At 36.7% G+C, this 23,108-nt stretch overlaps 1 protein-coding gene across 2 annotated transcripts in view; it reads left to right on the top strand.

Annotated features, from left to right (window-relative positions):
• Positions 1-23,108, top strand: part of LOC589254 (nipped-B-like protein A) — a 56,221-nt gene that overhangs the window by 19,649 nt on the left and 13,464 nt on the right. For both annotated transcript variants that reach the window (XM_030996239.1, XM_030996240.1), the window contains exons 10-35: positions 843-914; positions 1,188-1,280; positions 1,913-2,022; positions 2,853-2,936; positions 3,548-3,779; positions 4,793-4,947; positions 5,311-5,391; positions 5,676-5,776; positions 6,639-6,771; positions 7,429-7,511; positions 7,963-8,092; positions 8,833-8,976; positions 10,093-10,221; positions 11,076-11,350; positions 12,043-12,145; positions 12,730-12,828; positions 14,250-14,396; positions 14,957-15,091; positions 16,116-16,268; positions 17,009-17,257; positions 17,772-17,912; positions 19,355-19,448; positions 19,997-20,154; positions 20,567-20,764; positions 21,658-21,724; positions 22,365-22,419. In XM_030996239.1, the coding sequence (XP_030852099.1) occupies positions 843-914; positions 1,188-1,280; positions 1,913-2,022; positions 2,853-2,936; positions 3,548-3,779; positions 4,793-4,947; positions 5,311-5,391; positions 5,676-5,776; positions 6,639-6,771; positions 7,429-7,511; positions 7,963-8,092; positions 8,833-8,976; positions 10,093-10,221; positions 11,076-11,350; positions 12,043-12,145; positions 12,730-12,828; positions 14,250-14,396; positions 14,957-15,091; positions 16,116-16,268; positions 17,009-17,257; positions 17,772-17,912; positions 19,355-19,448; positions 19,997-20,154; positions 20,567-20,764; positions 21,658-21,724; positions 22,365-22,419 (3,421 nt within the window). The remainder of the gene's footprint in view (positions 1-842; positions 915-1,187; positions 1,281-1,912; positions 2,023-2,852; positions 2,937-3,547; positions 3,780-4,792; positions 4,948-5,310; positions 5,392-5,675; positions 5,777-6,638; positions 6,772-7,428; positions 7,512-7,962; positions 8,093-8,832; positions 8,977-10,092; positions 10,222-11,075; positions 11,351-12,042; positions 12,146-12,729; positions 12,829-14,249; positions 14,397-14,956; positions 15,092-16,115; positions 16,269-17,008; positions 17,258-17,771; positions 17,913-19,354; positions 19,449-19,996; positions 20,155-20,566; positions 20,765-21,657; positions 21,725-22,364; positions 22,420-23,108) is intronic.

Below are 23,108 nucleotides of genomic sequence, written 5' to 3'. Positions count from 1 at the left end.
TCCAGGGTTGAAGATTCAGTGAACATTACAGCAATCAATGCTGGAGCATGTATTGTAAAAGTGTGGTCATATTTGGGGGGGGGGGGGGTATTTACTTCTATGTATTTTGAAATTTTGAACCACAAAACAATCTAAAAGTGGTATTTCAGCAGTGTTTTGTAGACCTATATTTGTCTGATTGAGTTCGATTGAGTTTATTGGAGTAGTTTTAATTTCTTTATGACCTTGACTACTCACTTTGATCTCTTATAACTTTAAAACGGAGTAGTAAGATGTTGCATTGAAACCTAGGGAACATTTAACAAAACAGGATGTGCTTATCTGGTATGCCAAGTTTTAGGGCAATCTGATCTTCTCTAATCCTCCTCTTATCACCTTGCACAGCGCCTCAGGAGTCTGTGCTTAAATAGACTACAGCCTTTTAATCGCCTTTCCTCTAAAATGGTAACATTCATTGGGACTGGGCATTCTTCTCTCTTTTAAAATTGGGTTAGGAAAATCAAAATGAGATGAGTTATACATTTTAAAGCTGAGAATATCCTCATTTAGAATCATTCTTAAACTAGATAATAATTGTTGGTGACTTTTTTGGTGGTTTTGTTGTGCTGGGTCACATATTGGGGATAAGACTTGTAGCATATGTAAATGCCAGAATAAGTAACCAAAGTATGCATTTTGTGAGGCCATGATTTATTTGTTATTATAATTTCTTTCAGGTGAGACTAGGAATTGCAGGTAATTAATTTAGTTTAAAAAAAATAATAATTCCACAGAGTGGTTGATGTTTAGAGCCAAATACTATATGAATATTTCCAATAAATGTGTTGTTCTTTAATCATCAGGACCTGCAAAACGGATGAAGAAGGAAGAGAAGCCTAAAAAGAAAAAGGGCCAGACGGATGCAGAGTATGAGGGTAAGCGTTCTTGTTATTCAGAGCCATATAAGATTTATTTTCGTTTAAAGCTATGTTTATAATATGTTCTATTCTGCTTTATATGTTTTATCAGGGTACATAAGAAGTTGATGACATTTTATATATTGTACTTGCATTATTACAAAATCAGAATATATTTACCATTAATATGATTATAATAATAATTGTAATGTTAATATACTATGATTAATATGATTGTAATGTTATCTCAAATTCCATATTATGAAATTATTTTTCGCTCTGTCTCAACAGAACTGATGGACACACCCACGTTCAAGAGGTTCAATGCTGCTCTTGATGCTGTGTTTGAAAATTCAGAAGACATGGAAGTAACTGTTGACACTGGTAAGTTTCTTTTTTTTTCATTGTTGGAAGAGGAGTAACCAGAAAGAATTTAGATAGATGATATTTTAGTGATTCATCATAATGATAATGATAGCTACATTTATATTGCATACATATCCATCCCAGAGGATGCTCAAGGCACCTACACAGTAGTATAATTACTCTGGCTTTAGCTCAGCTGATATAAGGCCCTAAAAGAAATAAATTCCCACGTTTGTGGAGATTAGCAAATGTAGATTAATGTCTTCCCAAAGGACATTAGTGCCTTGACGAGACTAGAGCCTCGAACCATGTGATCACACAGTCCGGTGACATATCCACTAGGCCACAGCACCTCTACCTCATAGGGACACTATGGGATACACAGTTGGTAAAGGATCATCAAATAATCAGTGGTTTTCATGAATGTTTTATTAGCTTCCAAGAAGCAAAGTCAGGAATGATACAAGTGTCTTCTTTTCTCTTTAAGAGCAGGAACAAGTGGTTATGTTCATTCAAGCCATAATCTGACAATTGTTAGTGACAAATTTTATTTCCAATTGTTTAACCGTATCATGATCAAGTGTTGGTAATAAAGTTCTTTCGTTCATTCATTTAAAAAATATATTTATATACTTATAATCCTCTTTCAGGTGATGAAGAAGACGAGGAGTATGCCCCTGATACACTTGTATCCAAAGCATTACTGGCTGAGCTGGTCAATGAAGCAGCGAAGCTCAAGTCGCTGGATGTCATGAACCAGGTAATCTTTTTTTTCATTTTTTGTCTCGCCTTCATAGCAAAAGCGAGACATATTTCCAGAAGTATCTATTACCCGTATTTGGAACAATTAGAGGCATTATATCACATCATCATCCAAAAAGTTGGATGTGATATTCACTGTCACTTTCAGGAATTGGTAAGGACAGAAGGTTTCATATCTAAGCTTCATGAATTACTAGAATTTACTGTTATGATTCAATTATATGATTCAATTATATTGCCGCATGAATCTTGTGCAAATTTGAACAGGTCGAAGTTGATGGTTTCATATTTGTTTAGAGGACATTTTTCTTAATAAAGAGATAAATGCAAGCCAGCCAATGATGTTTATTCTTGTCAAAGAGTTTGTTCTACAATCATCTGCTGATTTTGTGAATTCCTCGTTGCTGAGGTTGGCTATTATTATCTCTTTGTTTGATGTGTTGTGACATTAGGGCAATCCTCTTTGGGAAAATATCACAGAAAAAAACAAACATTGCTGTTGTCATTAGAGGGTTCAAAACAGTCGCAATCAGATAGAACAGTCTCAATCAGGTAAAACGGGAGGAGAGATCTGAGTGTATGGTGATTAAAATTTGTGTGACCCCTCCCTGGCACAGATGATGCCAAATGTAATCATGATCATAATAAGTAGAGCCAAAAGCACCAAAGACTTCTGTTGTTGTTAAACATTGTAATCATTAACAAAGACCAACTGTATTTTCTTATATGATTTTAGGTTTTACAGATATACCAGTGATACTTTTTTAATAGATTTAGTTTTATCCACACCCAGGTCCCACTAACACCATTTTGTTTGCTTTTCACTAGATAAGAACTGAACGCTTAGTGAGGTTACTGAACATCCTTGAAAGGAATATCAGAGATGGTACAAAGCTCAATCCAAATGATCAGGTAAATCATATCAGCTCATATTAATTCTCATTTTAACCTTTTTCATTCAGTGGTTGGCAAAGCACACCCAAGAATATGAGTGCTGTACAATGTGTTTGAATTTAGGATCCAAACCCCATCCAATATTTCGATGTTGAACATTGTGTTTGGACTAAAGCCATCAGACCCTGTACAATCTGATTATGATCCGATTCAAGAAGAATTCGCAATAGCATTTGATATGAACGTTCAAACATGTAAAGTCTTAATGACAATGGATTTGAAAAGTCATATGATTAATAAAATCTAAATTGCAAAGAATTTCATGCTTCATTGGAGGAGGAAAAGCTCATTGACTCAGAATCACAGTGACGTCAGACAAGTAATGCGATTGTCTACTATTTGAAGCAAATTCAGGCTTTCATTCTGACTGAAAGAGATAACTGCACTGAATCGCAGGAGAATCGATAGTTGTCTCATGTGCTAAACAATGTATACTTTTCATCCAGAATAGTATCTCTCACCTTCAATTTGAAATTTGTTTCCATGGTAGATTATTTTTAGCCAATTTAACACTAAAACACTGCCTGAGAAGTCAACACATTTGTATCCATTGTCCCTTCTTGTCACAGGACGAGCAGAACCCTCGCGAGCAGCGCTTGTGGCGTGAAGTGACCATGGAGCGGGTGACCCGGTCAGTTGATTCCTCCCTCATAGCCCTCTACATCATGACCTCTGAAGACATGCCCAAGGAGGTCTTCATTGAGGACGTCATCGATAGACTGTCTCAGCTGGCCAAGTTTCAACTCACCAACACCATCTACCCAGAGTTTGACCCTGTCTACAGGGTCAACCCCAAGAAAGGTGAGCGGTGGTTGCATAGAATTATCCATTATACAGTGAAACCTGTCTATAAAGACCACCCTAGGGAAAAAAGAAAAGTGGTCTTTATAGGCAGGTGGTCTTTATGGACAGGTGCCTGTAGTACATGTTTCAATGAGACACCATTTTCAAGAGTAAACAAAAATGTGGTCTTTGAAGACAGGTGGTCTGCGTAGACAGGTGGTCACTAGAGCAGGTTTGACTGTGTTTTAAGAACTTGAAAAACATGAAATCGTTTTATTTACTACTTTTAGATGTGAACATAGGTGGAGAAAACAAATGCTGCTTGAATATTTTGAGCATTTAACCGGTTGACTACTGAATTCTTTCATTCCTGTAGGCTTAGTTCTGGTTCCTACAATTTCCTGTAGACAGTGGTTTAAATGGCAGTTCATCTAATATAGGGTTATGATAAAGCTTGTGAAGACAGTTCAGAATATCTGGAGATGTATATGAAGATATAAGGAATTAAACATATTAATAACTAGTTATTCAAAGTTAGTATGATTAATTTCCGAACAGATAATAATTAGAGGTCTGTGTTTTGCTGATTGTAGCGCATATTTTAAAGAGCAGTTTATACGTCATGTGTAGAAATCAGAATATACCCTTTCATGTTTCTGCAGAAATAACTTCAATGAATTCTATAATGTAATAAGATACAGTGAAGCCTTTACAAAAAGACCGCTCAAACGAGTCAAGAAAAGTGGTCTTTATTGGCAGATGGTCTTTATGTACAGGTTCCTTCAGTACATTTTTTAATGAAATATTGTCAAAGGAACAAAAATTGTGGTCTTTATAGACAGGTGGTTGCTAAAGCAGTTTTGACTGTAGGTGGTATACTATGGTTTGGGTGTTAACTTGAAAGTGATGTCTTCTGAATACTTTTGCAAAAATAGATGGCAGAAAATCAATATTCCATTCGTTGCAAATTCCTGTGTTTATTATCGATTATATGCCATAATTTATAATTTGTTTTTCTTTCAATCACGCAGAGGTGATAGCCACCCATACAAAGCTGAAGAGAGCCAGAGCGGGCGAGGTGAAGGAGAAGTCTGTTCTCATGGTGTACAACAAGCTGTGCGCTCTTGTCGCAAATCTTGCCGAGCTTCTAAACCTCCAGATTCTCACCGATTCTACGGTCCTCCTGGTGAGTCCAATGATATGTTTAGGGGATCGAATGGAACATGACTTGAAACGGGATAAGATTCTTAAAAGAGTACCAGAATCCTCTTGTATTAAAAAGTTGTGACTGAAAAAAATTAATCACAAAGTCCAAAATACATGATACTGATTGGGTTAAAGATCAGTTGCATTTACACACAAATTGTTATGCGAGAAGCACAAAATTTCCCTTATTTTCAACTGTAAATACCTCTTGTTGCCTCCATTTCAGCTATAAATACCTCTTGTTGCTTTCAATCCTTCAGCTTTGTTTTCTCCTCCATATAGTTAATACATGAAATCAGTGACAATGACTTGATGATTATAGTTATTTTTTATTTTCTGATAGATTTCTTCAATGGGCACTGCGCCTTTCTTTGTTGAGAATGTCAGTGAACTTCAACTCAACTCTCTGAAGCTGATCGCTGCTGTAAGTATAGAAAAAAAATCTAATATAAGACAATTTTCCATTTTCACCATTCTGGTAAAGTGTATTGTGAATATTAACAGCCCTTTCTCTCTTAAATGTGTGTGTTTTTAGTTTGGTTGTTTTATTGTTTTTATTCTTGTTATTTTATTTTTTGACACTTTCTTCACTCACAGCCTTTTGTCAATAAATGCATTTACAGGATTATTGAAATATGTGTATAATAAGGAGGATCTGTCTCCAATAATGAGTTGATGTTTTTAAAATATAATTTCTTGCTTCTTCAGGTATTCTCAAGGTATGAGAAACACAGACAACTCATCCTGGAGGATATCTTTGCCTCTCTTGCCAGACTTCCATCGAGTAAAAAGAACCTCAGAAACTTCAGGTAGATAAACTTTTTTCTTCTTCTATAAATGATGTATTCCATTAAAGAATCACAGTGAAACTATGGACAACATCTCAAACATGTGTCTTCCAAAAATTGAATTGTAATGACCATTATAGGTCATTTAAAGAGAAGGTTGAGTTCTGGGAAGAGGTGAAAAATAATTTGTGAGAGTTATCATTCTTATTATGCAAGTGTGGAAGAACATCAGATAAGACATGTCCCCTGAAAAGCATGGCTCTTCAAATGCCTTCATATTCCAAATATGTCAATAACATCGTAAAACTCGGGGGGGTAGGATTTTTACACCACGTGTTCGTGTAGTCCCTTATACATCTTTCTGTGTACAGTGTTTGTAACTTTACCAAGACTTGGCCAAATTTCTTATCATTTTGATGATTCCAGAACCTTGTAGTACACACAAATTCTTATATGCTTGATGATCAACCTTTTCTGGTCGATTCCACACCGTTTCTTTCACAATGCAATCGCATGACCAGAACTCAACTTCATCCTTGAAGTGGAAGTTTCGAACTAATCTTCATTTTAATTTTCAAATCAATGAAATTTAATCCAGAGGTTTGAGATTAAAAGGTAATTAACTAGTTAAGGACTTGATAGCAATCACCTTTTTTCTATGTTGCAACAGTATTTTACTCCAATCAGATTTGATTTTTGCTTCTGTTACTATGGTAGTAGAGCCATTTTATCTTTGGGTTGTCAATTTGTCTGTCCATTATCTATCAATCTGTTTATGTAAATTTCATTTATTGTGGCCATGGTATAGTTTTGGAAATCTAATGTAATATGTTCCACCTTTATGGTGAATTGATCATTAGTTTCTATTCCACCTTCCATCCAGACTGAACAACACAACCAACATTCAGATGGTGACTGCTCTTGTATTACAACTCATTCAAGGTGTAGTTGTGTTCGTAACCCCAGATGGCGATGGAATGGATCAGTATGATAATGTTGATGATGACGGTTCAAAGGTATGTAAGAAAATTCTTAGAGACAGAATTTAAGCATAGTTTGCGGAAAATCGGTACAGTGTAAACACCAGTCTGGCTTTCAACAGACAATTTTTTCTTCTTGATTGTTTCTTTATTTAAGACGCATTAATGAACAATGAAATTAAACCTTATGAGATTGCATATCAGGCTTATTAAAAGTTAGTACAGCGTATTACTGATGCTTCAGAAGTAGTCATCGGTGCCCCCCCCCCCCCTTCCTTGAATTTGAAAATGTGTTTCTTTTGGTTTTCATGTTCTGTGTTTTCATATTGAATAGCTTTTTGTGTTGTTTATTTGTAAGACAGGAATGAATGAAAAAAGGAATTAATAAAGTTGAATAAATGAGGTTTATTATCAGCGTTTGTTAAAAGCTCTGAACAGCTGCTTGTTTAGAAATTGGTTGAAATTACATAACAATTGCTCTTATCAACATGGAACATTTATTTGAGTGTAAGTAACATTCAATTAATAAAGCATTTATAAGAACAAAATTCAGTTAACATATGTGTTAAATTCTGTGACTTTGAATACTTGTATGATAGGTAATGAGTGACAAATGTGGAAGAAATCTCACCATATGTTCAATTTGATTGCCTATTTTTTAATGCAACCTTTTATCCTTCACGTTCAAAACAGACGGACCAAGGTGTGCTAGTAGTCAATGCCTATGAGACAGCAGTGAGAACAGGGCAGAACTTCCTCTCTGTGTTCTTGAAAAAGTAAGTGCTTTTCTCAGTTACTGATTCATTGGACCAAAGTTTTATTGCAAAACTATACCTAGCCCCATATGTTCAAATCCATGTTATGATTTGAAGAAAGAAAAGTGGTTTCTGACATTTGTTCACATCCCCTCGTGCATTTTGCTAGTCTAAACCAGTAGTATTATTATCATGGCTTTAGCCCAGCTGCCTTAACGTGCTTAAAGCATTCACTACATAAATATTCCTACCAGGAATCCATTTACTACACCTGGGTGGAGAGTGGCAAATGTAGAAAAATGTCTTGCAGGACTCAAACCGTGAAGCATGTGGTCCACCACACCTGAGACCCGTTGCATAAAGCTTACTATTGATGGTAACTTTGTCATCAATGATAAGTTTTGTGCAAAGGGGCCCTGGACAGCTCTTCCTGTGATACCAAGCTTTCATACCATCTGTTTTGTTGTCTTAGGTGTGTCAGCAAGGACGAGGAAGACTACAGGCCGCTCTTTGAGAACTTTGTTCAAGATCTGCTTTCGGCAGTCAACAAGCCTGAATGGCCAGCATCAGAACTTCTACTCAGTCTACTCGGGAGATTGCTGGTATGTTTGATTTCTTGTTCTGTATCGACCGATCCTCACGGCTTTGTGTATAGAAGGATGCACTTTGTTATTCATATATTTATGTATCAGACGCGACAGTTTTTTTGACTCTGTGTACATTCTTTCTACCATTGTTGTCTATCTGTTTGTGTTTTTATTTGTATTTGAAATCCAATCTCATGATAACAATACTTATACATTGTTAAATCAGACACCTCTACAACATGAAACTTCCATGTATTTTGAAACAACAGTGATATTTGCAAGAAAACTTTCAAGATTGCAAACAGTCAGTGTTTTGTCAATAATTATTCAATTGATTTGTGGCATGAAAATTTTGCGAAAATTTCCCACTCGTACAATCGGCTAAAACTTCATATGTGTGAAAGTTACTGGTTTCATAGTATTATTATTTCGAATGATTTGCAAATAAAGGATAAATAGAGAGCAAAATATTATTTGTAAAAATTTCTTTATTAAAGGAAGTTTCAGGAAGTTTATTTGACGTATTTACTTTGATTTGGGTCTTGTATAATTTCATTATAAGGGACAGAAAATTTGATGAATATTGTTTGATAGTATTGGCCAACTTTCTGAGATAATAATTCATTTAGCGATTAAATGCTTGCCTAATACTAGTTCCTCTGATATGGGAAATCAGTTATTATGATTTCATTATCATTTGTTTCTTTTACTTTTTTTGTCATGAATGTTTCTGTTTCTGTTTGACAAATTTTCAGATGCACCAGTTCAGTAATCGCTCGAATGAGATGTCGATGAGAGTGTCTTCCCTTGAGTATCTTGGCCAGGTGGCAAGCAGACTGAGGAAAGATGCTATATCAAGTGTGATGGATGAAGACAGGCTCAATACCATCGTCAGAGAGGTAATAGGAAGATTTACATGCCCAACAGGCCATTTTCATGATGTAATGAAATTTAAAGCTCAAATATTTTTTAAGTGCCTCGTTACAAATTATTTCAATCTCCTTCATCACATTTCAATATTCAGTATGCACATTGCATACTTAAGTTGTTGCTATTATGGCTTGTCCTACGTAACAACACCTAATGTATGCAATTGCACACCGACTATTAACCCTATTTTAACCGGGCTATTTCAGACCAGGTTTTTACCGGGGGGGGGGGGGGGGGGTTAAAGTCCAATTATTTGAAACAAGGCACTCGGCAAACATTCAAGCATTAAATTTGATTACATTACAAAAGTCGCCCATTATAGGGAAGAATCTGGCTTAATACAAGAGCTTTGATTCAACCGTCTAAAGAATTTACAATATTTTCCATATATTTATTTGTTGTATAGCTATTATTTAACAAAGTCCTCTTGGGAATGAAGTGGTGCATAAATCATTCTTAAACTACTCAAAAGGCTTGGAGCAAATTCAATTTTATGTATTGTATTGGTCTTTTATTAGTGTTCATTGTGTTTCTTTTTCTATTTTGCTAGAAGACGTTGAAAATACAGTTTGAAAGTTGCATCAATAACCTACAAGTGTTGATGGTAGTAGAATTATTTCACACACTTAATTGTTTTCTCTGTTATTGCGCTGCTCAGAATACATGAGATTTATTTCAGGTCTTCACATTTTCTAAGTTATGAGTATGGGTAACACCTTACAAAAATCATGTCAGAACCAATGACCAATGTGTTATACAGTCAAACCTGTCAAGAGCAACCGCCCAAGGGAAACACAAAAAGTGGTCTTTGTAGACAGGTTCCTTTAGTACATGATTCAATGAGAAAGCATTTTCAAGGGAAACTACGAATGTGGCCTTGGTAGACAGGTGGTCGCTAAAGCATGTTTGACTGTATATATATATTCTGTTCCGGGAAAAAAGAATTTATATTGTTAACTATATCGTTGGTGTAGAAGTAGAAGTAGCATTATCCGATTCACCGGTAGCATTGTTATTGAGTTCATTATAATTATATAGTATATTCAAAGAAATATAATCATTTGATATCATTTCTTCTCTTGTAGATGAGGGGAGGTAGAGAATCCCCAGTTGGAGATGGAAAGCCATGTGACAAACTGGACTATGTCATGAACCTACAACAGGCTATGGTAGACTACCTCAGCTACAACAGTCGCAATGATCCAGCAATCTTGGTAAGAAAGGCAAATGATCTGCTTGGAACTGACTTAGATGTCATCACTTGGTTGTATATTTGTAATTTCGTTATTTATATCAAGGCTTTTAGGTACACATCATTTCGTATATTGAACTTATGTATATCATTAATGAATGTGTGTTTAATATGTATACATACAAATCCGTCTGGAAATGTCTTCTGTGAAGAAACATTCAGATGTACCCCTACTTCAGACAGTTTCCATGACAGATCTATTCTGTCAGGGATCTGTGAAAATGCCATTATAGATATAAAGGCTTTGTTTCGTTGGGACTCATGAAAACATGGGATCTATCGATTATCTTATGTCGGTATTATTTCTTAGGTTTTCCCTTGATTGAAGCCCCAATTCCTATGGGCATTCATTCTCTCTGTCTCTGTCTCTCTCTGTCTCTCTCTGTCTCTCTCTGTCTGTCTGTCTGTCTCTCTCTCTCTCTCTCTTTATCTCTCCTTTATCTCTCCTTTTCCTTCCTCCCCCCCCCCATCTCCTGCTCCCCTTCCTCTTTCTAACTCTCTCCCTTTCTCTCTTAAAGCCACACTGTACTACTTGTAGCTACTTGATCCCTCTATGTAGAAAACTTCCGCAATCGGTGCCTGTTGGTCCCCCATGATCCTCTTATTCTTATGTTAATTGAGAGCTGAGTTAATGAGATAGCCACCTGTCAGTGACCTCGCTGTGTGGTCTAATCCCTTCTGGCTGAACTAGTACAGTCTGCCTTTAAAGTGTCTAAGGGTCTGTGTGTTTTGGGAATATATTTGTTTGATGTCGATTCCACTAGTACTTATTTGGTTCTCTCTTTCTCTCTCTCGCTCTCTTGTTCTCTCTTGCAGTTTTCAAGGCAATTCTTTCTTGCCCAGTGGTACCGGGACACCAACGCCGAGGTGGAACAGACCATGAAAGCACCTCAGTCCAAGAAGAAGAAGAAAGACAGCGACGATGAGGATAGTGATGACGACGAAGACGACGACGACAGTGATGATGAGGAGGAAGAGGAGAAGGCTCGGGACAATGACCTCAAGAAAGCTGATATCTTACGAGCAGCAGAGAAGAGGAAAAAGTTTCTTCTTTATTCTATCAAGGTCAAAAAACCTTCTGGATCCATTAGGTGAGGATAAAGATATACTTATACAATATTGCCATTAATGATAATTAGCTTCCTTATAATTTAATTTCATTTATTGACCATTTAAAAACAACAAAATATACAAAATATCAATACAAAAGAAGAATAATACCAAAGAACAACAACATAAAATTAATAATGGCCCGGGCCCCTGAGAAGCAAGACTGCTTGTAATCGGGGCCCTAGTATAACAGGAATAAGAAATGGTTATGAAGGAGGGAAATGTTTATACCATATGAAAAGGTACTAAACACTCTCTTCGAAAGGCAATCCTAACATTATTGTAGTAACTTTCTTAACGTGAAAAGCAGAAAAATCAGAAGGCCAAATAAGTGAGGATTTGGAGAAAATAATATTGATGTGGATAATGTTTATTGATAAGTTTTGAATTTTAGAAAGTGGAAGTATTAGGGATGATTATAAGTCTGAAGTTGGCCTATGTGATAATGAACATTTAGATGTTTGTATGTATCTATGATGAAATGAGAACTCTCTATTTGGTCCTGCTTATCCAGCTGATGCACGAGTGGGACTTAATTCTTTGAAATGCAAGAGCGCCGTAATGGCAGCTAGGCTAAAGCCGGGGTAGTAATCAAATTGTGCGCCTTGAAATATAAATTGATTATTATTATTTATCATGCTCAACCTTTCCTTTCTAATGTTAAACCATACAGGAAAGGAAGGAACATCATCACGTACGAGAGTGCCGCCTTTGTAGTGAGGTACCTTGCGTCAAGAAGACCATTCTCACAGAGTTTTGATATCTATCTTACACAAGTAAGTATCTTTTTGAAGCTCTCATCCTTGCCTGAATTCATTCAACTAAGCGTTTCCAGCAAAAACGTTGATCATTTATGTGTTAAAAGAAAATGTTATCTTAAATTATATGGTAAAGTTTCAAGCAAAGATAATGAAATATGTGATGCAATAGAAGTTTGCCTTCCTGCTTTTGCCCAGTAATGTTTTTGTGCATTTGGCCAGCAGCATGCGTTCATGATTTTCTATGAGTTGTTCTTAAGTGTAAGTGTGAATTAGCGAATGTGATATCTCAATTTGTCCAAGGAAAGGTTATAACAAATGCAGATCCATGTGTAATTGTATTAAATGATGTACTCCTTTCAAACGAAAGTCATTTGAATGTATTCTTATGCTGCTGTACATTGCAGTTAATTTTTCGATAAGTACCTATACATAATAATCTGAATAAACATTACAACAAGTGCCATGTCTATTTACCTAAGAAAGACAAATGTATATATTTTTTGTTGTTGTTGACCTTGACAAGGATATTAAATGATACCGCAGTTGCCATATCCAGTTTTTTTAGGTAAAAGAAAATCCTGTTATTCGTTTTTCTTCAGATCTTGAGGGTATTGAATGAAACAGCAGTCGCAGTCCGAACGAGAGCTATGAAGTGCCTATCACAAGTAGTAGCCGCAGATCCAAAAATACTGGCCAGGGTAAGAATTTTGCTTTGTAGGAATGATTTTAAAGAAAAATAGTGTTTTTAAGATTTTGAGAATCATGTACCAATGAATGATTTCACTCAGTTAAGAGATTACTTATATGTTTTTATATTGCCTTTTGTAAAAGAAACCTGCTGCCTAACTGATCAGAATTTTCATGTTGTAGCAAGCGCATTGTAAATGATCTTTAAACAAATCAAGAGGTTGCACTACAGCAATACATGACTAAGAAATGAAAAAAAAAAACACGTTCCTGATGTGTGGAGGAGGGAAAAGGGATGTTCATCAATCTTCATGCCCATCAATCAAATATCTATCACATCTGGTTGCATTGCTTTTATATATATCCAGTATTCTATGTTCTGATTCAATGTATGTTAATGCATTATTGTTTTTAAAAAATGTTAAGCCCATGGAGAATTCTACAGATTTATATGCACTTTATATGCTCTTCATCAAATATCTATCACTTCATATTTGAATTGCTCCTATAGCTATATCCATGTATCATGTGTTGTGATTCAACGTTGTTAAAATGTAAAGCACATAGAGAATTCTACCAATTCTTATGTGCTACATAAGAACTTCCCATTATTAGTAGTAATGATCTGGATATATATATAGCGCTTAATACAGACCTGCCAACCAGTACGATTTAGTCGTATTTAGTACGATTTTTAGAAGCAAATACGACAGTACGATTTTCCTTCATAAAATACGATTTTCAACAAAACAAAAAAAAAAAGTTTTTTGTTGTTGTTTTGTTTTGTTTTTGTTTGTTTTTTGTTTTTGTTTTTTTTAATAATTTTTTTTTAATTAATATTTTGTGTGTGCATCCGCCATTTTCAATGGCAAAATGTCCATTCTGTCCTGTAAAGTATCCTACAAGCATCTCACATCAGCAATTTGGGGATGTTTATTGGTTCATCGAACACACCTGTCGTGACGAAATAATGCATATTCAACCAATGATCAATAAAAAAAATTCTTCCTGTAGGTAGAAACTGTAAGAGGCATTGATCCGCGTAACAATCCTTGTTTATTTTCAAGAATACAACTTTTGTCAGTAAAATACAACTTTTGACACTATAGAATACAGTTTTTGAACTCAGAGGTTGGCAGGTCTGTTAATATGAAAAACCTCTCCACTCCCGGTAGAGGAATTCCTATGACATGGTCACCATGAGGGCATATGGCAATTACTAACAAGAAGGCTTTCATCATTTTACGTGGACCCCATTTCTCTCCTGGGTTTGGAGTGGCAAATATAGCTAAATACCTTGCCAAAAGACAGTGCTGTGTCAGGGATCGAAGCCTCGACCTTTGAATTTCAATTCAAGTGCTTAAACCACTCGACCGTGACATCTCTACATTATTATTATTATGTAATTTTCTCTTTATATGTGTGTTGCTAGGCTGATGTGCAGAAGACGGTTCATTGTCGGTTCATGGATCAGTCGACCAGTGTGAGGGAAGCAGCAGTGGAGTTGGTAGGAAGGTTCGTGTTGATGCAGCCTGAGCTTACAGATCAGTACTATGAAATGCTCATCGAAAGAATATTGGTAAGTTAGCAGTAGCAGAAGTAGTAGTGGTGGTAGCCCGGTTCTTATGTGCTAAATGAAACTACTACAGTCAAACCTGCTTTAGTGACCACCTGTATAGAAAGACCACCTGTGTACAAGGGGCAAATTTGTTGTTTCCCTTGAAAATGGTTTCTCATTGAAACATGTACATAAAGACCACCTGCCTATAAAGACCACTTTTCTTATCTCCCTTGAGTGGTTTTTAGAGACAGGTTTTACTGCAATTACTTCCTCACAGTTCCTAACACAAATCAATCATTTGAGAGTTGATATTGATGCAACTTATTAGCGATTGATTTCAATCTCAACTATGTACATAGAAGATAGGAGACTGCAAACTTGCGATTGATTGGAGGACTTGCGATTGATTTGGATCAAGAGCAACTTTTTATAAGACGGGGGCCCAGAACATTATTTATTAATCCTGGTCAAAATTTAATATGCTTTTCTGAATACTAGCCATATGCTGTTTTGTAATATCAAGTGGAACCTCTGTATTAGCTAACTTCCTTGAATCCGTGCTCTCATCCCATGAACAGGACACTGGAATCAGCGTGCGAAAACGGGTGATCAAGACTCTCAGGGATATTTGCATTGATCAACCTGAATTCTCCAAGATTCCAGAGATCTGCGTCCGCATCATCAGGAGGGTCAACGATGAAGAGGGCATCAAGGTAGGAACAAGTCTCTCTCTCTCTCTCTCTCTCTCAGTCTCTCTCTCTCTCTCTCTCTCTCTCTCAGTCTCTCTCAGTCTCTCTCTCAGTCCCTCTCTCAGTCTCTCTCTCAGTCTCTCTCTCTCTCTCTCTCTCTCAGTGCCATATCGATTGACTTTGGCGATCATGCTGTTCCACAACCCTCGGCTCCTAGCCTTCTCTATTAGTACCACTTCCAGTTCTTTCACTCCTCTCTCTTTTTCTCCAGGCTGTCCATCCAAACTATTCTCCTTCTTCCCCTACTCCTCCTTCCCACAATTTTCCCTGTCAAAGCAAGATTCTCTAGGCCTTCTAGACCTAAAACTAGAACATCCTCTTCAGCCTTGTTCACATGCCACAAAATACTATGACAGCTTACTATTGGGACCTTTGTTGCACGAAGCTACCTATTTAATCCCCTCTTGCCACTTATTTAGAACACAAAAACTGTGGTGGATTACTGCGGCTGATGTGAAGGGGTCTTGTGTTTTCCATGTTGTTGTATAATACAGATTGTGTAGTTTCTCCTCCGTTAAAATTTGTTTTTTTTTTTTAAATATGTCTTGAAATTACTTTGTATTGGACACTAATTAGATTTGAATTGAGAGAAAAATACACCAATGAAATATTCTTACACTGGTGAGATACAAAAGTAATTCATATCATACCCTTTATTGAACACCAATTAAATTATAATTACATAAGAAATATTCCTACAAGATCTGTACTTGATTTTGTGTTTGAATTATCAGCAGGAATGAGTTAACGACCTGTTTCAGAAGATTTGAAACCAATTTCTTGTTACAAGAGAAATACATAAAATATGCTAATTACATAAGAAATATTCCTACGAGATCTGATGTTTTACTTGATTTTGTGTTTAAATTATCAGCAGAAATTAGTTTCATAAGATTTCAAACCAATTTCTTGTTACAAGAGAAATACATCAATCTGATATGATAATAAATTTATTTTAGATAAAATGTTCTCTTTTTGTTATCTGCAGAAATTGGTCAACGAGACGTTTCAGAAGATGTGGTTCACCCCGATGCCGAATCAGAACAAGAACCTGCTGCTTCAGAGAGCTCTGAACATCATTGAAGTGGTAGCAGCAAGTAAAGATACAGGCTATGATTGGCTAGAACAACTCCTTACAAATGTAAGTAGATTGGTGACAACAGAGCCATCTATACACAGAGTTTGGCCAACTTGGTTTCACTGGGTCACAACATGGCGTATATTCTTTGTTTTGTGCTTGCCAAACAAAGCAGTGGTCGTCATATTGTGACCAACTCGAACAGGGTTGGCCAAACTCTGTGTATAGATGGCTATGGGTGACAATTATTAAACTATGTAAATTGTATGCTGATATTGCATGATTCATAGTGGTTCTGTGGAGGTGTTGTGGAATAGTGGTTTATTCACTTGACTTCTCAATCTCAAGGGTTTAAGGTTCGAATCCCATCTTTTGGAAAGTCATTAATCCACAAAATTGCCACTTTCCCCTAAGTGTTACAGAGGTACCTGGGCAGGATTATTCCTTGAAATCAGGCCTGAGAATTTCCTGATTGGTTTTCTTATTTTTTTTTCCCCTGATTTTTTGTGTTGTTGATAAAAAAAATTTCCTCCAAAAATGGGTAGTCCCTGAGATCAATGTAAATCCGGTTTAAAATCAGATGGGTGAGGTGCTTTTTTTTCATGGCCATTAAAACAGTTTAGAGGATTACAAAAGTACAATTATTGACTGCTCTTTACCTGTTCATATCAAATTTAGAGTCGAATATAAATATATTATAAGCACTTTCGACGAACCAAAATGGATTGCATTTTCTTGCATCATGTTAAAGCTCTTTCACTAGACAATCTGAACAAATTTTCCCCCATCTTTCTTTGCTGCAGCTCCTGAAAAGTGAGGTGGACGCCCACTACAAGCCAGTACAGAAGGCGTGTATGCAGGTGACCGACTGCCTGGTGGAGCACGTGCTTCGGCTGGAGAGGGGTTCCGCCGAGGTGTCGGAGGAGGGCAAGGCCAACAGCAGGAGACTGGTCTCGTGTCTCCAGACCCTGTATCTCTTCAGCAAGGTCAAGCCGACGCTGATGGTGGCTCACGCAACCACTCTTCAACCCTACCTCAGTACAAAAGTGGCAGTGAGTATTTAGTTAGCTGTCTCTGCGGTTGTTGATGAATATGAAGATTTAGACAACGTGTGTACTTGTAACTAGGGCTTCAAGGCTAATTTTCATTTTCATGGGAGCCTGGATTGCAATTTTAGAGGTCTTTGGTTTTCTGGAGTGATTCTTTCCTTTTTTTAGGCCAGGGTGTCCTGGACCCATGTTTAGCATCAAGCCCTGATAAAACAAACAGATTACACTTATCTATGAAATCTTTACCCAAGAGCAGAATCACTGAGATGAGTCTAGATTTAACATGCTTATCCCCCCTCCCCCTTCCCTACACACAAACAACATTTTTGAATTGCCCACCTGAAAGGATTTATACCTTAAAAAGAGAATTCTGAGCTGATATTTGCTGCCACAATTTCAAAGTGTTTTGGAAGGGCACAGAATGCTATTATAATCATCATCATAATTATGATAATCGCCACCATCACCACCACCATTATCAACCTTATCATTATCTCTATCATCATCATCATCCTAGACGGCACGTGAAACGATGGTGATCTCCAATGTTGCCAAGATCATAGAGATGGTGGTACCTCTGATGGACCATCCTAGTGAAGTGTTTCTGGCCAGCCTCGAAGAAGACATGATGAGGCTCATCCTCAAACATGGACAAATGGTGAGAAAATAACACGTTTTCTTATGAGTACTGTAAGTAAGATAAAAATCTTTAACAACAAAGAAACTTTGAAAATTGTAAGAAATCTCTGTTTTTATGCCTCCGTTACGAAGTAGCCGGAGGCATTATGTTTTCGGGTTGTCCGTCCGTCCGTACGTACGTACGTACGTACGTCTGTACGTACGTACGTCCCGTTCTCGTGATCGCGTTATCTGAGGAACTGGTTGATGGATTCCTGCCAAACTTTGGTCATGTATGTATCTTGTAGAGCCGATGAACTGATTAGATTTTGGGGTTACGAGGTCAAAGGTCAAAGGTCACAGGGCTCATTATGTATGCAAAACGAGCTCGTGATCGCGTTATCTGAAGAACTGGTTGATGGATTCCTGCCAAACTTTGGTCATGTATGTATCTTGTAGAGCCGATGAACTGATTAGATTTTGGGGTCACGAGGTCAAAGGTCAAAGGTCACAGGGCTCATTATGTATGCAAAACGAGCTCGTGATCGCATTATCTGAAGAACCGATTGATGGATTGCTGCCAAACTTAGGTCATGTATGTTACTTGCAAAGCCAAAAAACTGATTAGATTTTGAGGTCAAAGGTCAAAGGCCACAGGGCTCATTATGTATGCAAAACGAGCTTGTGATCGCGTTATCTGAAGAACCGATTGATGGATTGCTGCCAAACTTAGGTCATGTATGTTACTTGCAGAGCCGATGAACTGATTAGATGTAGGGGTCACAAGGTCAAAGTTCAAAGATCACAGGGTACATTATGTATGCAAAAACAGCTCGTGATCGCGTTATCTCAAGAACCGATTGATGGATTCCTGCCAACTTAGGTCATGTATGTTTCTTGCAGAGCCAATGAACTGAGTAGATTCTTGGTTCATAAGGTCAAAGGTCATGGGCTCATTATGTATGCAAAAATAGCTTGTAATCACAATATTCTGAAAACCTGTTAATGGATTACAATTGAACTTGAATTTGAAAAATTTCTTCTGTTTTGGTTTGTAAAATTGCTCTATGACGGAGGCATCATTTTCGACTGCGCGCAGTCGAAGTTCCATCTAGTTAGTGATGTTTTTGCAAGATAAATCCGTCAGTAATCTGTACCCTGTACAAAATTGATGAAAATCTGCATTTTACAAAGTTCATGAAAATATACATGAAAGAGTTGCAGTTTTAAATATGGCCTCAAATTTTTTGATATACCTATAATGATTGAAAGCAATTCCCTGTAAGTTTGCCATTTAAAGAAATCGTACATTTAGTTTTTATTTTTTATCAATTTTGTTTGATGGACATTCATTCTTATTATTGTCTTCTAGATTGACCATCTAGATTCATTAGTTACGCTTATCCCCCATCCAATGTCATGCCTTTTAAAAATCTATGTTTAATTTTAACTTTCATGTTTATTTATCTTTTCTTGAAACAGGTGCTTCAGAGTTGTGTGAGTTGTCTAGGGGCAATAGTCAACAGGGTGACTCACAACTACAGACTAGTCAGAGACTGCTTTCAAAAGTACTTTAGTAAGTGTTCTCTGTGTAAAGACTTCACATCATTACATTACTTTCTCCAAGGGAAGAACTGAAAAGACTCGAGAATTAAAGTTGTATGAAGAAACAGCTTATTAAACTTAAATGAAGTTAATAAAGTAACTAGGCCCGAGTCAAAACAGATTTTTATTTTTAAGCCAGAGCCAGGTTGTCTTGAACTATTTGGAGTCCAATGCCCCAATGTATTTCAACATGTGAGACAACACTTTAGATTTGTACAGATTTTGTACATAAATCTTGGCATGTGCAGGTTAGAATATAATTCACTTTTTAAACAAGGTGAATCTTGTACCATAATTCTTTTTCATTCTCCAATAAAAGATATTTGTATTTGTTCATGTGAGGCTATTAATAGGTGGACTCCTGTTTCTTGAAGCCCATTTTGCTTTCAAAATATTGAATTTCTATTGAGTCTTCTTCTTCCTCTCCCAAACGTGTAGTCACGTAATTAATGAGTATAATTCAATCATAATTTTACCATGATTTTAATGTCATTTGATTTCTTCTCTTTTGTGGAACAGCCATTCTAGCCAAGATGAAGACAGACCATGACTCAACTTCGGACAGCCCTATCAGCAAGAACAAGCCAGTCTTACTCAGGTCTCTCTTCACCGTCGGTCTCTTCTGCAAACACTTTGATTTCGATGCAGGGCTCAAGCACTCCAAATCGTCACCCAAGGTGGGTTATATTCAGATGCTAGCTTGTAGAAGAATTAACATGAGCGGTGCATTTGCTCACTGTCTTGAGGTTAAGAATTCAGCAATATGTTAGACATCTTTACTTCAAAAGTATCATTTTACCTGATATTTGGTTTGATATTCCATCCAGATATTCTAACCCATTACGTAACCTTGACTCTAACCCAAAACTCTGAACTAGAATCCAACCTAAAACCTAATTGCGACCCTAACTCTAGTCCTATGTCTGTGACTAAATGAAGCCTGGAACAACTGTCCTAGAAGCACAACAGTTTGATTCACCTTATCGACTTGCTTCTTATTGATTGGAAAATGTTCATGTAGTCTTAATGGTTCTACAGTGGACGAGCCAGATAATGAATACATTTCCCTTCATGCCTTGTCATCCCCAGATACCGGTGAGGGACAGGGTGTTTGACGTCCTGCTCTACTTCTGCAACCGGGAGGATGAAGACATCAAGCTGAAGGCTCTGAGCGGCCTGGGGTTCCTGTGCAATCGCCATGCAGACTTCATGCTGACCACTGAAGTCAAAGATCTCTACTGGAAGATCCTCACAGATCCTGACATATCGGTCAAGCAATTGTGCCTAGTGAGTCTCTTCTCTCCATCTAAATTTATAGTTGTCCATGTTTATTAATTCTTTATTTCCCAAATTTACCGTCGGCCTATACTTTCTACTTATTTCTAGATTTCTGTTGTACTGTTAATGCTAAATGAAATCCAATGACCTCTACTGAAAAATCCTCACAGATCCTAACATATCGGTCAAGCAATTGTGCCTAGTGAGTCTCTTCTCTCCCTGACAATTTATAGTTGTCCGTGCTTGTTATCTCTCTATTTGCCATATTTTCTTTCGGAGCGAACGGTTCCAGCATATATTTTACACTTATTTTGAGATTTCTATGGTAATGGTAATGCTCAATGTAATCAAACAGTTTTTGTGCAACTCATTTAGAGTGAAAGTTGATGTTAGATTGTCAATTGTTTTCCCTAGTTTTAGCACTCGTGACATGTGAAGGGTTGAATAAGTTCACTAGTTTCTTTCCTTTTGTAAACCCCAATATTGGTTAAGTTACTGTGTGAAGTGCACTACATCAGTGTCCTGCATCATTTAACTAGTTGTATCTAGTAAATGATTTGTTTTCTGAAAAAGTTTGAAATCCTTAAAATTTAGATTCTATTATTCATATTACTATTCAGATCGTGATCATTTGACATGTTTGAATGTTCACATCAAATGCTATTGCAAATTCTTCCAAAATCAGATACATGTAGTTGTCAAATCGTGTAGTGTGCTGTGAGCTTAATTTGTGCTATACCCTTCTTGCATTCAATTATCCTCCCTTTACCCTACCCAGGGCTGTGACATCACCAAAAAAAAGCTGGGCTTGTAGATAACATTAAATTGTCATTCATCATTCATTTTTATAAGGTTGCTGATGTAGTTTGTAATTTCTATTATTCTATTTTATTTTCTTTCAGGTGGTGAGAAATCTTCACTTATATCTTGTAGAAGAGGATGAGAGGATGAGACAAGCAGATGCAGAATGTAAGTTCCTCTCATTTATCATGACCACATTCCTTTCATTTCATTTGAAATTGATCATTACAATCCTCATTCACTCCTGGGCCCTGTTTCATAAAACTTGATATCAATAACAAGTTACAATAACTGTTATTCTTAAGCTACTGAAATTGTGGCATATGATCGGCTGAGAGGCTTTGTGAGAGCAAGTCTGTCATAGAAATTTAGCTTTTGCCATTGAAAACAAGTTTTATGAAACAGGACCCTGATTTGTTAAACTTTTTCAAGAGTCTTTTTATGTAATTTTTTTTCTTCTACTGATATGAGAGTATTTGATAAATCCGATCCACAGAGTATTCGGTACAGTGCCTTTTTCTTGCAGTTACAAAGTGCTTCCATAAAAGAGTCTAAAACTTGTGACAAATCTATTAATGATACAATCGGTGATGTAGTATAGAACTTGGAAGTAGAGATACTACTGCTTTTTACACATTTCATTTCATTGTAAAAAGGGTACGAAATAAATCACACTTTTTATGCTGGAAATTCAGACATGAATCTTTGGTTGTCAGAATGTCATTTGAATGTTGAAAGATGATTTGCTGAATTCTATCTTTCACTATTCAGTTGATAAAAGTCTTTATTTCTTCTTTCTGTTTCTCAGGGAAAGCACATGCCAAAGAGGAAGACCTGAAGGAGATGGGTGATGTACAGTCTGGGTAAGTAAACACTGTTACCTCTAGGAACTGTCATCTTGTGAAAGGAGTGTATGCTCGTTGGTGGTGGTGGTGATGGTGATGATGGTGGTGGTGGTGGTGGTGGTGGTGGTAATGGTGGTGGTGGTGGTGGTGGTGGTGGTGGTGGTGGTGGTGGTGGTGGTGGTGGTGGTGGTGGTAAAGATGATGATTATGATGATGATGGTGGTGGTGGTGGTGGTGGTGAAGATCAAATTGATGATGGTGATGTTGATGATGATGATGATAGTGATGTTGATTAAAATGATGATGATGGTTATGATGATAGTGATAATGGTGGTCATTTTGATGATTATGGTAGTGATTTTGTGGTGATGGTGATTAAATTTATGGGCCATTCCATGTGAAACGGGACAAAATGCTTTAAAACTTGTTGAAATGTATTCTACTACTAACTGTTACAAACCTTAATACCTAAAACATGTACTGTTCAATCATAAAATTCCTTCTTTGAGACGACGCCTATATTGATAACAGACAATGTCTATATTGATAATTAATGATAATGATGGTATTGGTAATGAATATGTGTTTAACCTAATGTGTAATATTGTTCATTGACCACGCCTATATTGATACATAATGATGGTAATGGTAATGGTAATGAATATGTGTTTAACCCAATGTGTAACATAGTTTTATCATCTCCATAC

Source organism: Strongylocentrotus purpuratus, unplaced genomic scaffold (genome assembly GCF_000002235.5).
Source record: "Strongylocentrotus purpuratus isolate Spur 01 unplaced genomic scaffold, Spur_5.0 spur5_scaffold_3, whole genome shotgun sequence".
Taxonomy (NCBI): domain Eukaryota; kingdom Metazoa; phylum Echinodermata; class Echinoidea; order Camarodonta; family Strongylocentrotidae; genus Strongylocentrotus; species Strongylocentrotus purpuratus.
The sequence above is the reverse complement of the archived record's forward strand: the minus strand, read 5'-3'. Positions and strand labels throughout refer to the sequence as shown.